Below are 15,207 nucleotides of genomic sequence, written 5' to 3'. Positions count from 1 at the left end.
CTGGCAACTCCGAGCTATCCCTCGGTGCTTACCTCACATGGGGATCCTCTTGCAGCTTCATCTCCTGTTCATTGTTTTTAGAGCATCATCATAGTGTATCGATTCGTGAGAATGGAGTTCATAGCACAACAGTTCGTGTCAGAGGCATTTCCAGCGTGGATCAGTGTTGATTAGCCCTTATCTTTCATTTTTAAATCACTACAAGCTGTATCACATTTTGATGTTTGAAATGTTTATTAGAGAATTGTTCCAACTTATTTTCATATCTGTATTTGTAATTTTACAGTTCAATATAGCTCAATTTAAACCATTCGTGCTCCATTTACACACTTGTTTGTTCGTGCTTTGGTTTTGGCATTTATTTGTGAAATCACTCCACCGTTTGCGTGTTAGAAATTTGGTGTTTTATATCTTCTTCATTTATTTGTGGTGTCACAGTGTCACTAGCTCAAATGAAAAAAAAGGAAGAAAGGAGAACGAAGTAAAGAAGACAGAAAACATTTGCTGGGAAAGAGTTGTAGCTTCTTTACGTCATTATAGGACATAATGCTAATTAGTTTAAGGGATACCACTAATATGTTCAATGCCCTATCAAATAGACTAAAACGCTCTTCGCACTCCACCTCATGCTGGAGCATAAATGTCATGAATGCCTAGCTTGTAACGAATAAAACCCAATCTACCAAGACTTATAGCTTGTGAAGACATCTGCCAACTTATTATGTGATCGAACAAAAGGGGTAGAAGTTTCCTTGTTGATCACATTATCCAAAAAAAAAATAAAAAATGACAATCAACCAAGACAAGTTCAATGCTCTCATGAAACATTGGATTATTAGCTATGCAAGTGGTTGCCTGGTTATCACAATATAACGTCAACGAAGACTTGACCTTGAAACCTGGGTTCTCCAAGAAGGAATGCATCCAAACCTATTTGCATGTGGTGAGCGCCTTGACTCTCTACTTAGCCGTGATGCTTGACCTTGGTACTATATGCTTTTTGCTTTTTTTTTTTTTTCTAATTTTCTATATGACAAGATTTCTTCCAACATACGTAAAATGTCTCATAGTGGACCTCTTCTTTGAAGGTGAACTAGCCCAATCTGAACATTTGCTTTCCATATGCCCATTAGACTGTTGGAAATGATTCTATCGAATAAAGCTAACAGGAAGGCTGTTGGAAATTAGGCTTTGAAACTAAATCAATGGGTGAAAGCGGAACCGAGAGGGTAGCTTCAATTAATTTTGAAGGGAATAATAGTAATGGTGGCTGTAAAAGGAGCTTTTAAATGATTCTTAGGTAGATCGGGTACGACATTCCTTGGTTGATGAAGTCATGAAACAATGATAGAGGTGTTGGGCGCTAATTCAAAGAATCAAGTTATTAATCATAATAACTTGAGTCTTGTGACGATAATGCGCTAGAGTTGGATCTTATAGAAACCTTAGCTGCATTATTTAATCAAAATTTTAATGATCATCCTTAGATGGATATAGTGACAGAACCTGAAAAGGACCAAATGTTGGATCTATGAAAGGACCTTGGGATTACATAAATCGTGCCTTTTGAAACAAGGGGGGAATTTTTGCACAAAGCCAGTTAGAAATAAAAAAGGAAAAGAAAAATGAGAATTAAGTGGACTGAATAATTTTGGGTGTGGTATAGCAAGAAAATGTCGCTTCACTCAAATTAGAAATTGGAAAAACATTATATTGGAAAGAGGTTTGAAAGCCAAGGCATCCCCCAAATGGTCGGCCCCTCTTAGTGGTTTCATCAAACTAACCTTTTGCCAAGCCGGCGTGGTAAGAGTATTCTGTGACTTAAGTGGAAATGTAGTGATGATAGTTCCAAAGGGAAACCGGGCCAAGCCGGTGTGGTAAGAGTGTTCTGTGACTCAAGTGCAAATGCAGTGTTGGCTTTATCCGGGCCAGCTGGAGAAATGTGATTCTAATGAGGCAGAAGTGAGATTTATTTCTTATCGAAGTGGACACTTGATCATTGAAGGTGATTCATTGAAGGTGATATCATGGACAAGCACAAAAGCTATGAGACCGTGGAGACTAGCTGAAGTTATTGCGAAAATTCTTGACATTTGTCTCAAAATTAATCCAGCAATTCAACATATTTTTAGATTGCCTAATGAAATGACAAATCAACTATTGAAGGGGTAGATAGGGTGGATTTAGTCATCAGCAATTCGTTCCCATTGTAGATCAGTCCCTATAGTATGTTGGGTTGCTGTTAGATGTCTTTGGGTAAACTGAAGGGCTGCTGTGGGGGATCATGGGATTAATGTCCAAAGGGATATCACACTTTGTTTGTTTTCGATTTGTAGATGAGACAAATTGTCCCTTGTGGATTTTTCTTGTATGTTGCTCTTTATTGGAACTTTTTGTTTTTTTGAATGACTCTGTGTTGGAACTTCTGACTTTCTAAGTTTCAATTAAGTTTCCTCCAGTTCAAAACCAAAAAAATTGATGCCTTTGTTCTCAGCAAAATTTATGCATAAATAGAAATCACACATAAAACAGATTGAAATCAAATTTGCCTCTTGCAAGAAGTGGTTTTATTAGTGCTTTTATTGGCTGCTCCGCCAATGAAGTGACGGATAGCCTTGCAAAAGCGGGAGTGTCCTTGGAGTCTTTGCCGCTTTATGATTCTCTTCATCCTTGATTTTCCCTGCTGTGTATTTGCTTATGTTTTTTTTGCTTTTTCCTCCTTTGTATGGACAATCTCGGTCTTCTTTATTTTTCATAATATATTTGGCTACCTCTTTCAAAAAAAAAGAAAGAAAGAAAGAAGGGGTTTTATTAAATTGGTGGGATGTACACTTCCGGTTCTAATGGCGGTTAATTTCATTTCTCAAAGAAAGATGCCAAGTTCATCTACAAGCTAATGAACGGAGTTATTAGGGAGTTTGGGAAGATGAATGTTGTTCTAATTGTCATTGATAGTGGGAGCAACCTCAAGAAGTGTGGGTAGAAGATAGTGTGCTCTTCAAATTAAAACATCTTTTGAGCGTTGTGTGCAAATGACATTTGGTAAATATCAGTGAAGAATTTAGTTTATAAGGCTAGATCAATGACCTACTGCAGATAGAACCATAGGAATATACTAACCATAATAAGGAGCATTTGTATGCGTGGGTGTGTTGGGGGGTTTGGTGGGGGGGGGGGGCGCTTGGTCTGCCCTGAGCTTTCTTGATTTGCCACTAACTACAGTGCCCTCTAGAGTATGCTGGGCAAGGTTCGTCTGAAGCAATTGTTCCTTTTCCATGAGTGTAATGACTGTAGGGAGAGCATGAGTCTACGGGAAAGATGGCTAAGGAGATCATTCTAGACCTTCCTTTTGGGAGAAGTGCAGGAGTATCGTCAGTATATTGAAGCCCATTGTGAAGGTATTGAGGATGGTAGATGGGGATAGAAGCCTACCACTAGCTCGATGTCCCATGCCATACGATTGGTAAAGGAAATCGTGAAATCGGCTGCGCCTTGGTCCTTTCAGGGATACTTTAAGATCATTTCCGAGAGACGGACAAAGATGCTTCTTCACCCACTATGAGTGGGTGAGGGAGGTTGGAGAGCCGAAGTTGGATGCTTCGGTAGGTGGGTCGAGTCCTCTACCTTGCTGTAGACACATGGCATCCCTCAGTCCGTCGCAGTTTGACTAAGGACAAGGTTGTTGATTGGTCTACGAAGTCCCGTTAGGTACTGACAAGGGCAATTTGGCTCGGTCTTGGCCTTCTAGTGATAGTGGGGGTTTGTGTGGGAGGTGCTGGACTTTTTGGTGGCGGTGGAAGCATTGTGAGAGGTGAGACTTCTAAGGCCCTTAGCCCATTCACAAGGGAGCAAGGGTTTGAGTATGCCACACAGGACCATGGTGCATGACCCCAGCCACGAACAAGGCTGTTCCAACGACGACAGAGTTATTGGTCCAATGATGAAGTAGATGACTCCAAACATGCTCATTCTCATTATGTTTTTAATGGACAGTACGAGGCCGCCAGGATGGAAAAAAAAGGAAAAGAAGAAAGGAATATGTTTCCCTGATGAGGAATCCAAGATGACAAGAGACCCAATGGAAGCAGAGCTTAGCGGGAAAATTAAAGCTTGCATCGAGAGAGCAGAACAAACTTTAGGATAGGGAGTATTGGGGATTTCAGAGGAAGAGATGGAGTGTCAGAGGAAGAAGAGAAGGAGGTGTCGAAAATGGACGAGGTATCCTCAGAAGAGGACAAGGAAGAAGTATCAGAAGAAGAAGAAAAAGGCTTCCCTGATGAGTTTGAAAAAATGACGACAATGGGAGACCACCTGGGAATAGGGTATTAGGAAAATCTTGGAGAGACAAAGAAAATATTCTTTGACATAGAGAAGAGGAACGCGGGGAAAAAAAGGCAAAACCCCAAGGAAAGGGAATAAATAGCTCAATGCCCTCAGGTAAGGGTTAATTCAATTCTCACCAATGTATCCTTGTATAGTTTTTCCTTGGTTAAGATTTCCCTCAGTCTTCGATTTCTGATGTAGACGGTTAACCAGATAGTAAGTTTTTGCTAGATTTTGTCGAAGTTAAAGCATCGGTGAAGGAAGGTTTAGCTGCAGTTGATACCTTCCATGAAAAATGGTTCTGAAAGCTACTAGGAGTACCCGGTTTTCAAGGAAAACATGGTTCTTGGCCTTTGTGTAGGGTCTTTATTAAGGTGACAGTAATGTCTTAGGTAAGGAAGAATCGTTTTGTAAAAGGATAGATTTGGAAAGTTTTTCTCCCAGGGCCATGGAGCTCCTCCCTAGGCTTCATGTGAAGGAGCAAATGGGGGACTCCTGGTTTCTTGAAATGTAACCTTCGTATGTTATCAATAAATCTTGTCGCTTTTCAAATAAAAAGTAAAAAATAAAAATTGACAGTACGAGCATTGTAGGTGGGAGTTCAAGTGGTATTGATGTTGGGAGTTCCTCCAATTTGGCTCTTCTGGTTATGGACCGATTGATGCATCTTCTGAGAGGTTGGGATTCGATTGCTTCTAATGGGTATGGCTTATGTTTATGGTACCCATGGGAGATGACAAACAAATATAGTCGCAGAGCGAGTCGTAGTGTATGTGATGCCATATGACTTGTATGTGTACCCATATGTAGAGGCGTCGTCTTCATCTGGGCAACACTGTCAGTACCTGGTGCTATTGCCATGTACCCACATTTGGGATTGCTAATGCAGGTTGAGCGCTAGGGCTTCGATTATTATGCCTAAGGATGTCAGCATTTATATGGCTTAGCATGCCGTGCAGGCAAACTACCTGATCATCGAGGAGCAAATTCATTAGCTAATGCACTGTGTCCATCATGACAGAGAGATGAATGATGGTATGGATCGGGCTCAGAACTCTATATTGTATTGACATAGGGTTGGGGTCCCTGGGGTATGCGTGGTTACTACATTTTCTTTACATTGTACATTTTCATTATATTGTACTTTCTTAATGAAATTAATGAATGAAGTGCTTTTTTACTTTTCTGTTTCCTACTTTTATTCAGTGTACATTTTAAGTTTAGAATGGACCTTACTATTTAAGACATGCATGCCAACAAATATCACTAGATGTTCGATATTGTTAAACCATTACGTATGGTTGTCTTGCTTATGTGATGGTTTCTAAAAGTGTATTTGTGCTTAGTCTAGTATTTCTTGAAGTTTCAATTTAAAATTTTATCATTTGCATACATTTTTGTGATATTATAAGATTTTCAGTTAGTTTTTCAACTGAAACTGATTTTTCAATTTCTTGGCGATTAAAGCACATACTGAAACCGAAAATGAAACCTGAAACCTTGATCGGATATTGGTTTATAGGATATTGAGTTCATTGACACACCTATGGATCCGAATGTTATTTCAAGACTATGATTTAGCTGACACTTTGAATTTATTGCCGACGCACGTGTTCTGCTGTGTCTGACAAGACGCGCGTGTCCACCCTTGTCGACACTCCTTTGGACACTTTTAAATGTACAACTATAAGTGTTAGACTTGTTGTGGGTGTGTGGACATGTTTTTGTGTAGTGTCAAGCGTGACATTCTGTTTTATTATTGCATATTGCGTTTACCTCTTTTATAATTAACTATTCTTTTATTATAAACTCTTTTTCAGCTCTTCTTTAACTAATATTTGTTGTTGTATGATATATACTTTCTATTTTAGCCGTGTCCCCGTCTCTAAATTTTGGGGGCTTGCCGTGTCCGACACTACGTGTCAGTGTAGACACGCGGCACCCGTGTCCGTGTCCACAAATCATAGTTGCAGGATCAAATAGAGTTCTTTGAGGATCTTGGTTTAATACATAAGTCTGGTTGATAAGCTTATTTACTTGATAATTACTCGTCCTTACATTGCCCTTGCAATGTGTTAAGTTAGTTAACGTGTTCTCCCAGTGTTCCTCACTCTCAAGCAGTTCAACACATCTTACAATATCTAAAAGGTGCTCCAGGTAAAGGCATTATTTTCGAGCCCAAAATAGTCATTTGAGTGTTGAGAGTTATTCTGATGTTGATTGGACACGATATCCATCAAATAGACGGTCCGCTACTTGATTTGGAGGAAACTTTATAACTACCAAAAGTAAAAAGCAGAGTGTGGTTGCCAGGTCAAGTGCTAAGCAGAGTACATGGCAATGGCTTATAGCTTCACACTGTGTGTACGTTGATGTGGTTGATGACTCGAATGCTTGGGATGGGGTTTAAAGGTTGAAGAGCTTATCAAGATGTTTTGTGACAACCAAATAACTACTCATTATAAGCAATTTTGTGTTTCATGAGATGGCTATACTTATTGAAGAAGATTATCATTTCGTTAGAGAAAAGGTCTCAAGCAATGTCATCCGATGGCTTAGGGGTTGCTGTGTGCCTCCTTGGAGATTTGTTCAGCTCTTCGATGAGATCCAAGACTGCGTGGCTGGGTCTTCGTTCATCTTTAATCATGTTAGCAGATGAGCCGACGACGCGGCAGATAGCCTTGCAAGAATGGGCGTAGATAAGGAAGGGTTGGAAATGTTTGGCTTCCTCTCCCCTTTTGTGTTGTTTCTTGCTTTTGTCCCCTCCTTATGATGTAGTTGTACTTTGCTTGGGGCTGACCATCTTGGTCCTCCCTTTTGTTTTAAATGAAAGCTTTCTAACATTCTAAAAAACGAGAGAAAAGGTTCTAAGGAAACCTATATTTACTCCGTTGTTAAGTCGAAAGATCAATTTGTAGTTATATTTGGTATTTTTTGTGACCACTTCTAGAAGATTTGTTCTAAGCTGGGCACAAGTGACATTTATGCTCTAGCATGAGGGGGAGGGAGTGTTGACATTTTAGGGTAGATAACTCTTTTTGTGTCTTTTTTCACTTATGAATGGCAGTTTGTAATTTTCTCTCATGCATGTTAATTAAGCGAGTTGACTTATGAGTGCCGTAGTGATGCAGATAGTTGGCCAATAAGTGGCATATTTGCCTTTCTTTCATAATTATTGCCTTCCCCTCTTGCTTAATTAATACTCACTACCACTAGTCTCTTGCTTGCCTTTTTTTTTTTTATCTTTCTTTTTCCTCACAATAAATGTACAGAACCTAAAGTAAGCAAGTGGGAGACATTTGAATATCCTCCTCTCTTTCTTTAGTAAGTTTACTTACCTTGACCTGTGATTACAGGTAACAGGAAGGCAACTTGTCTTTCTAGTCAAAGTAAGGAGGGTTGCTTGCTAGACAAGTAAACTTATAAAAGAAATATGCAAATGTAAATAGGGAACTTACCTTTTCTGATATGACTTTCTAAAAAAAGGAACTATCATGTGTTTCCTTCTCACGAACTAGAGATGGAGAACGAGGAGGAGATGAAGAACGAGGAGACGGCCAGAAAACCCAGGGATATGATCTATGCTGTTGAACCCTTTTGTTTCCCATCTAAAGGCAGCCCAAGATGGGAATGCAAGGGAGGGGTTATTCTATTATGCTTGTGCCTGATTATAGAACTAATAGGGCATGATTTATAAAGGGCATAGTGGAAGGGTTTGTTTGATTTGTCAGCACCCCTAAGGTCTTGGATTGATTGAATACTATAGAATATGAGATCTCTCAAATTGATGAAGCAATTGTCGTTCAGAGTAATGACAACATCGGGTTGAGCATTGTCGAAGATCTATCGAAATCCATAGAGACAATTGAAGCTAGCAAACCTATATTTGACACTGATGCAAGATTTGAGGCGATCCGAAGTGATGAGAATAAGGGGCTATTGTGGGATTAAAATAGAGTATTCTCGATTTGGGGTTTGGCAACCCAACCAAGGACAATTGGTTACGGATAGGACTGGGTTTGGGGTTTGTAGAAATTTACAGAACTTGGGGTGGTTGTTGGGGCGATCCGAAGTGATGCGTATAAGGGGCTATTGTGGGATTAAAATAGAGTATTCTCCATTAAAATAGAGTATTCTCGATTTGACAATAGAGTATTCTCAATTTGTGGGATTAAAATAGAGTATTCTCGATTTGGGTTTTGCCAACCCAACCAAGGACAATTGGTTATGGATAGGACTGGGTTTGGGGTTTGTAGAAATTTACAGAACTTGAGGTGGTTGTTGGTCACAGTTTGGAAAGAAATTGGGTTGGGACTGAGATTCTAGGGGTGTTAATGGTGGGCTGTTATAAAAAAAAGGTTAAGATAGCAAATTTTGAGGTGAAATTTCCGACGATCAGCGGCTCAATCCATCGGAGTTGTCTTGGTACCAGAGCCAAGTACTCATAACGAACCTCTTCCCATAACGAATCTCTTCCCGGTCCTACATCAAATTCTATTAGTTCTGTGATCAGGTACAAGCATAATAGAATAACCCCTCCATTGCATTCTCATCTTGGGCTGCCTTTAGGTGGAAAAAAGGGGTTCAACAACCTAGATCAATCACTGTGTTTTTCGGCCGCCTCCTCGTTCTCCATCTCCAGTTTGTGAGAAGGAAACACATGATAGTTTCTTTTTTTAGAAAGTCATTTCAGAAAAGGTGAGTGCCCTATTTACACCTGCATATTTCTTTTATAAGTTTACTTGTCTAGCAAGTAACCCTCCTTACTTTGACTAGAAAGGCAAGTTGCCTGTAATCACAGGTCAATGTAAGTAAACTTACTAAAGAAGAGAAGAGGGTATTCGTACATTTATTGGGAGGAAAAGGAAAGATAAAAAAAGCAAACAAGAGACTAGTGGTAGTGAGTATTAATTAAGGAAGAGGGGAAGGCAATAAGTACAGCATGCAAGCTACATATTTTAGGAAAGTTACTTTTTGAGGAGGACAACTAAACAAAGCAGCTTTAGCAATTGGTATTTAACTTCAGGCAAGTGGTATTTTTGGAACAAGTTACTTTTTCAAATCACCCCCTTTTTCTCCCTACACACCTCCCTACAATATTACTTTTCTTGTTTTAAAGCCATTACTTTCTACCCCTTGTTTCCCGTGGACACCCCGCTTATTTCCATCACTTTCTTATAATATTAAGATAAGTTACGCCCCCTTTCCTATTTTAAGCACCCCTTCCTTTGATAAAGATCAATTTGACCTCATTTTTTACCTTTGGGCACCCCAAGAAAAAAAATCAAAAAAGAAAAAAGAAAAAGAAATTGATTTTTTTCCTCTCTCTTCATTCTCTACATTTTCTCTCCTCTCTCTTCATTCTCTACATTTTCTCTCCTCTCTCTTCATTCTCTACATTTTCTTTCTCCTCTCTCTATCACATTTTCTCTCTCTTCACTCGGGCATTCCCATTTGATCTCACCGTCAACGCGAAAGTTGTTCGGGACTACTTGAGGAGTATATCGAGCCCACTTTCAGCAGTCAACAACGAGTGCAAGCACTACAACGATCAATCGTCAGTCTATTTTGGTTTGACCGCTAATCCGAGCCATCCGGGAATCCGATCTGAGATCTGCGAAAAGCATTATGTTCCTTTTGACATGACAGACAGATGGACGGTTGAATTCATTTTTCAACACTGATCCCAATGGCTCCACCATTTGTTCCATATTTTGATTGGTACAACGATCTATATTTGCAAGGTTATTATGAGGATGCGTGTCTAGAATGGATCAAGGCCATAGTTGTAAATTTCGTTTCGGTGGCCATTTCGTTTTGGCCACCGAAATGAAATTTTCTAGAGAATTTCGTTCTAAACTTTTAGGTAAATTTTGATAAATTTCATCAAATTTCTGTCAATTTCGGCCGAAATCTGGAACAAAACAAAATTTTTGTCATTTCGTTTCGGTTTTCAGCCAAAACCGAAACGTTTCGTCCATTTCGGACGAAACGAAACGAAATTTACAACTGTGATCAAGGCTCTTGATGCATAACATAAGTACTATGGTTATGATCATCAGATAACCATTCGCCGAGTCAAGGATACAGTGTACGACGACTCCAGGTCAAAATGGAGATTCTTCGTGCTAGAGCGCAAGTACTCAGGCAAGCCACCATTCAGTCTATGGGAAGATGTTCATTATGAGTTTATGAGTATTTATGCATATCAGTATCATCAGAGGTTTAAACCTAAGCGAGCAGTGTATAGACGAAGATTGATGCATGAAGAAGCCGCTCGACAAGAAGAAACTGTTCAACTTGAACAAGAAGCTGAAGTTCAGGCCATATTGGAAAGGATAGTGCGTGACTTGGATGAGAGGAAATTGACAAATCAATCAGCTGAGAAGGACTTTGCTAACACTACTGAGGAGCCGCCTGATGATCCAACTGACATTGTGGATGAGACCTTTATAGTTGTTGAGCCCTTGCTTATGTCAGATACAAAGTCCATGATGGCTGATACAGAATCAGAGATGGAAGATATAGAGTCAGAGAGTCCAGTGATTGATGATTCATTGCCAGAGCATGCAGAGCACGAGCAGTTCATTGAGGATGCTGATTCCATATCAGTACATGAGCATAGTGACATGATTGATTCTACAGTAGATGTTCTGCTCGAGATGATTGTGGAGGTTGAGGCAGAGGATTTTAGTGCACATGATGATCATCAGGGGATAGTCAGCCTGACATCACTGAGCCAGATGCTGTTCTAGCAGTTGGTTTTGTTCCTGATTCCATTGAGCCAAATTTGATACTAGCCGATGCTGACCTTATTAAGGCTAGTCATGGATTGCTAGTTTGGTACTGCCCATAGTTGTCATGCCGATCCCACCGATCCAGGAAGAGTACATTGCTATCTTCCCAGCCAGTTTACTTCTCCCGTGCAGTTTGTGTTCGTATGATTCTTCATTCAAGATTTCTTCCCTATTGCTCCGCCGGTATATCAAACTACTCTCACGATTGTCACGAGCATTAGACATCACGAGTTTTTCTGACGGAGTACGACTCCTACTACTTGATTGGGTTGTGTACATATTTGATCCAGAAGGACTAGAACTCGAGGTCGTGTTCTTTTCAAGCGGGGGAGAATGATGCAAATAGTAGGCCAATAAGTGGCATATTTGCCCATTAGGATTTATTTCCATGTTATTTACTTTCTAGGATACCATGTTTTAGTTTTGGGGCTTTAGTTTTCCATGTTATTTAAAATTAGGGAATTTGATTATTTTCCATGGAATTTGATTTCAGTTGCCTAGAAATAGGCCTTATGTAGTAGAGATTTTAAGCTGGATAATTAATAAAATTGATTGGCTTCTCCCCTCTACAGGTTTCTTCTTCTCCCCTAATTTCCTCTCTTCTTCTTCTCTTCTTCCCCTGTTCTTCTTCTATTCTTCTCCTTCTCGTCTATTCTTCTTCTCTTTCTCCTCTTTCTTCTATTTTTCCTCCCGGTCCTACATCACAAAGTATGTAATTTTCTGTCATGCATGTTAATTAAACGAGAGAAAACTTCTGAGGTTTGATTGAATACTTCTATCAACCTCTCAAATTTTCTCCTTTCCCTCTTTTGATTGAATACTTCTCTCAACCTCCCGAACTTTCTCCTTCTCTCTCTTTTCTTCAATTACTCTCCTTCGCTCTTCTTTTCTTCTTGTCTCCACGTCTGTTATTTATTCTTTCTATTCTAACAAAAGATGCAAGGGAGTTTTCTTGTCCTTCCTCGTTGGGTTATATGGTTCTTTGATATAGAAAATAAAGCAGTTGGATTGTTTTTTTTGAAAGATATAAGCAGTTGGATGTTACTGTTTTGAATAATTGTAAATCCTTTTTCCTGATTTCATAAGGTACCTTTTGATCATGTTCTCGAATTTCCAGGAGTGTAGGGATTCCCACTAAAGGTAGTAAACGGGACCTTGTATCAGCCTTGAAGTGTTTCCTGGTTAACCAGGAAGACGGTATGCATTTGCATTTGCATGGGTTTTTCATAAATTCTCAGGAGTTACGTTACATATACCCATTATTTTTTTTGAAAAAAAAAATAGTTGGTTTATCTGACGTATATATAAAATTTCCCAGGAGTACATTACATAAACCCACTATTAATCTTGTATTTATCTTTTCCGTCTGCAGGTCAGAGTCCTTTGGTAGCAGGCGAGGATGTATCCTCAGTAGTGAAACCAATGCCTCCTAAAAATGCACCATCGAAAAGGAAGGCTGATAAAACATCTTTTGAAGACTATTCCCATAATATGAACAATATTTCAGAAGCTTCAGGATCTCAACCAAAGAAAGTTAAGGGAAAACCAACATTGGTTGAGAGTTCCAGTCTTGAAGTTTGTTCCAAAACTGTCCTAATGAAAAATAACGTGACAAACAAAACAAACAGGGTTTCAGGTATTCCTTTTACTTTTCTCATGTGTATATCATTTCTGCAGTGGAAAGTGTCCATTTTAGCATTGTTAAAAATTCCATTGTCCCATTTGATGTAGGGACAGATGTGGGCCATAGTGGTGGGCGTGTCCCCCCTTGTTGCTTTAAGAGCAACTTTGTTTTAAACTTAAAAGTGAGCTTAAGTCTATGGTGGCCCCTTTTTTGTTTTGTTTTAAAGATGCTAAGGATGTATGAACGACATGCTTGTTTTGGATTTTATTTTGGCTTGTGCATGATTGACAGAAGGGATGTCCCCATCTCCTTCATCCACCGCACCCCCAAGAGTCGAGGCTAATAATCCTTTCTCGTGCTGGGTTTTTCTCCAGGAGCTGATCCCTTGACTCCTCTAGTGTTCCAGCTAGTTTAGTTTGAAGTTCCTTTCTTTCTTTCTATATTTTGGTTCTTAAGTGCAACAGTTTTTGGTTTATTTGAATCGCTTCTTGGTGGGTCATCTCCATAATCCACGAATCTGTATTCCTGATAATTTACAATACATTGGAACCCTTTTTTGGTCCATTTGCAATTGCTTACATCTTGCTGTGATTTGGATGATATTTGTGGGAAAACATGCCACCTTTTGTTGTTGAAACTTGCTATTGCAGCTTAGGGTTTTTATAGTGGTATCAGAGCTTTGCTCCTACCATCGTGTGCGGAACTTGGGTGCAGCCTTATAGTTACAAGCATGACACAAGGAGGAACGAACTTAAACCTAGTTCTGTGGCTTGACTGGAAGATGCTTTAGATTCCATTGTTGATCAAACTAGATTAGAAATTATGAGATCCTATGGAAGGAATGTTTAATGCCATGCTTGAACTCGTGGCTCAGATTTCTGTGAATCTTGATTAGAGACGAGCTCCACAAAGGCCCCAACATGAAGGGAAAACCTCCAATAGGGCTGTCTGTCAAGATTATGTGAGGGTCTGTTCAGTTGCACGAAGGAAACGGAAAATAAAAGGAAATGACGTGGCAGAAAGACATGGAAAGGAAAAGAAACTGCTAAGAAAGCAGTAGGAGTGCACATTCAGTTGCCAGGACATCACATAATATGTTCTTTACCACATATAAAGCAAGTTACGCCCCCTAAGCACTACCAAATTGGGAATATGTTCGCAAGCTTCACAAGTGACAGCTGGTCTTCAATAAAATGTAGGTGGCAGCTGGTCTTCAACACATGGCTTGGTAAAAATAATTCCCAAATCCAAACATTTGCCTGTGCTTGGAGTACTCGAAATTATTCTTTATAGTAGGTCTGTAGAACCGTGGATTCCAAATACTATAGCCATGGAGTCGTGAACCTTGTATCCAAATTGTTTAACAAACCATGCTAATGCAATTAAAGAGGCTATGTTGGTCGTCTGAGCACATTCCTGATTTCCACTCTAATGTTCATCTCTGAGTATCTGTCTATTTGGAGTCGGTTCTTGTTATTCAAGATATTATTGGAACTCATTTAATTTGTTAACAACAAAAGAGACACTTGAGGCTCTTTATTGCATTCGATTCACCTTTATACAAGTGGCAGCCATCAGAGACATGCGATTGCCAGGTTGCTAACCAAATCCCCAAGTTACACATGTACAAGCCTTGGACTTATCTACTCACAGAAACTGTTTGGAGATGAGGGATCGGATCAGAAAAGACAAAAATAGATGGCAACATTCATTTAATGGCCATGAAAGCTAAGCAGTTTGGACTTATCTACTCACAGCTTTGGACTTATCTAAGCTAAGCTCAGCAGTTACACATGCACATGCCTTGGACTTATCTACTCACAGCTTCGTTAGATTTGGGTTCAATCTTGACGGAAGTCTCGGAAAGGAAAATGAAATTCGACTATATTTCACAGATTTGAACCGGCGGAAATGGCCTTGCCACGCGAAATAAGTGGGATTCCACTTGGGACTTGCAAAATCCTAGCGCTTTCTGCCCCTCGCCAACAAAACGACCATTTAAGCTCATTTCCACGGAAAAGGCCCCCTTTTCCGTTTCAAGGGTGCAACTGAACAGACCCTGAGCGAAAGATCTGTTTTGAAACGGGAAGCATATATAATGAGAGGGGAAGATTGCAAAAAAAATGCAAATGGTGATGTTTGATGGGGAGAGAGTGTAACCACTAGTGCACAGTACAAAAATTGCAAATTTTACTCTCAGCTTGCCACATTGTAGCTCGAAGGGGTTGGTCATGATATATGGTTCGATTGATTGAATACACAAGGACATGGATCTGTTTGGACCTTTGACTACTTTAGGCAAAGGGTGTTAATCAGATTTGAAAAATGTAATGAAGATGAATACTTCCGGAACCATTCAAAGGAAAAAAAAAAGAATACTTCCGGAAAAAAAGGCCATTCGCAAGCAGACAACTACGGTGGGAAATCGTGTTGAAGAATTTCTGAAAATTTTCATGATGGTTC

At 39.6% G+C, this 15,207-nt stretch overlaps 1 protein-coding gene across 3 annotated transcripts in view; it reads left to right on the top strand.

Moving 5' to 3' along the window:
• The window catches only part of ARP (apurinic endonuclease-redox protein), a 53,399-nt gene that overhangs the window by 1,747 nt on the left and 36,445 nt on the right, over positions 1 to 15,207 (top strand). For all 3 annotated transcript variants that reach the window (XM_077361888.1, XM_077361887.1, XM_077361889.1), the window contains exons 4-5: positions 12,238 to 12,317; positions 12,493 to 12,756. In XM_077361888.1, coding sequence (XP_077218003.1) covers positions 12,238 to 12,317; positions 12,493 to 12,756 — 344 coding nt within the window. The remainder of the gene's footprint in view (positions 1 to 12,237; positions 12,318 to 12,492; positions 12,757 to 15,207) is intronic.

The sequence above is a fragment of the Tasmannia lanceolata genome, unplaced genomic scaffold, assembly GCF_043159265.1.
Source record: "Tasmannia lanceolata isolate RefF3 unplaced genomic scaffold, GAP_Taslan_0.1 ptg000019l, whole genome shotgun sequence".
In the NCBI taxonomy this organism is placed as follows: Eukaryota; Viridiplantae; Streptophyta; class Magnoliopsida; order Canellales; family Winteraceae; genus Tasmannia; species Tasmannia lanceolata.
This window is presented reverse-complemented; position numbering and strand designations above follow the sequence as displayed.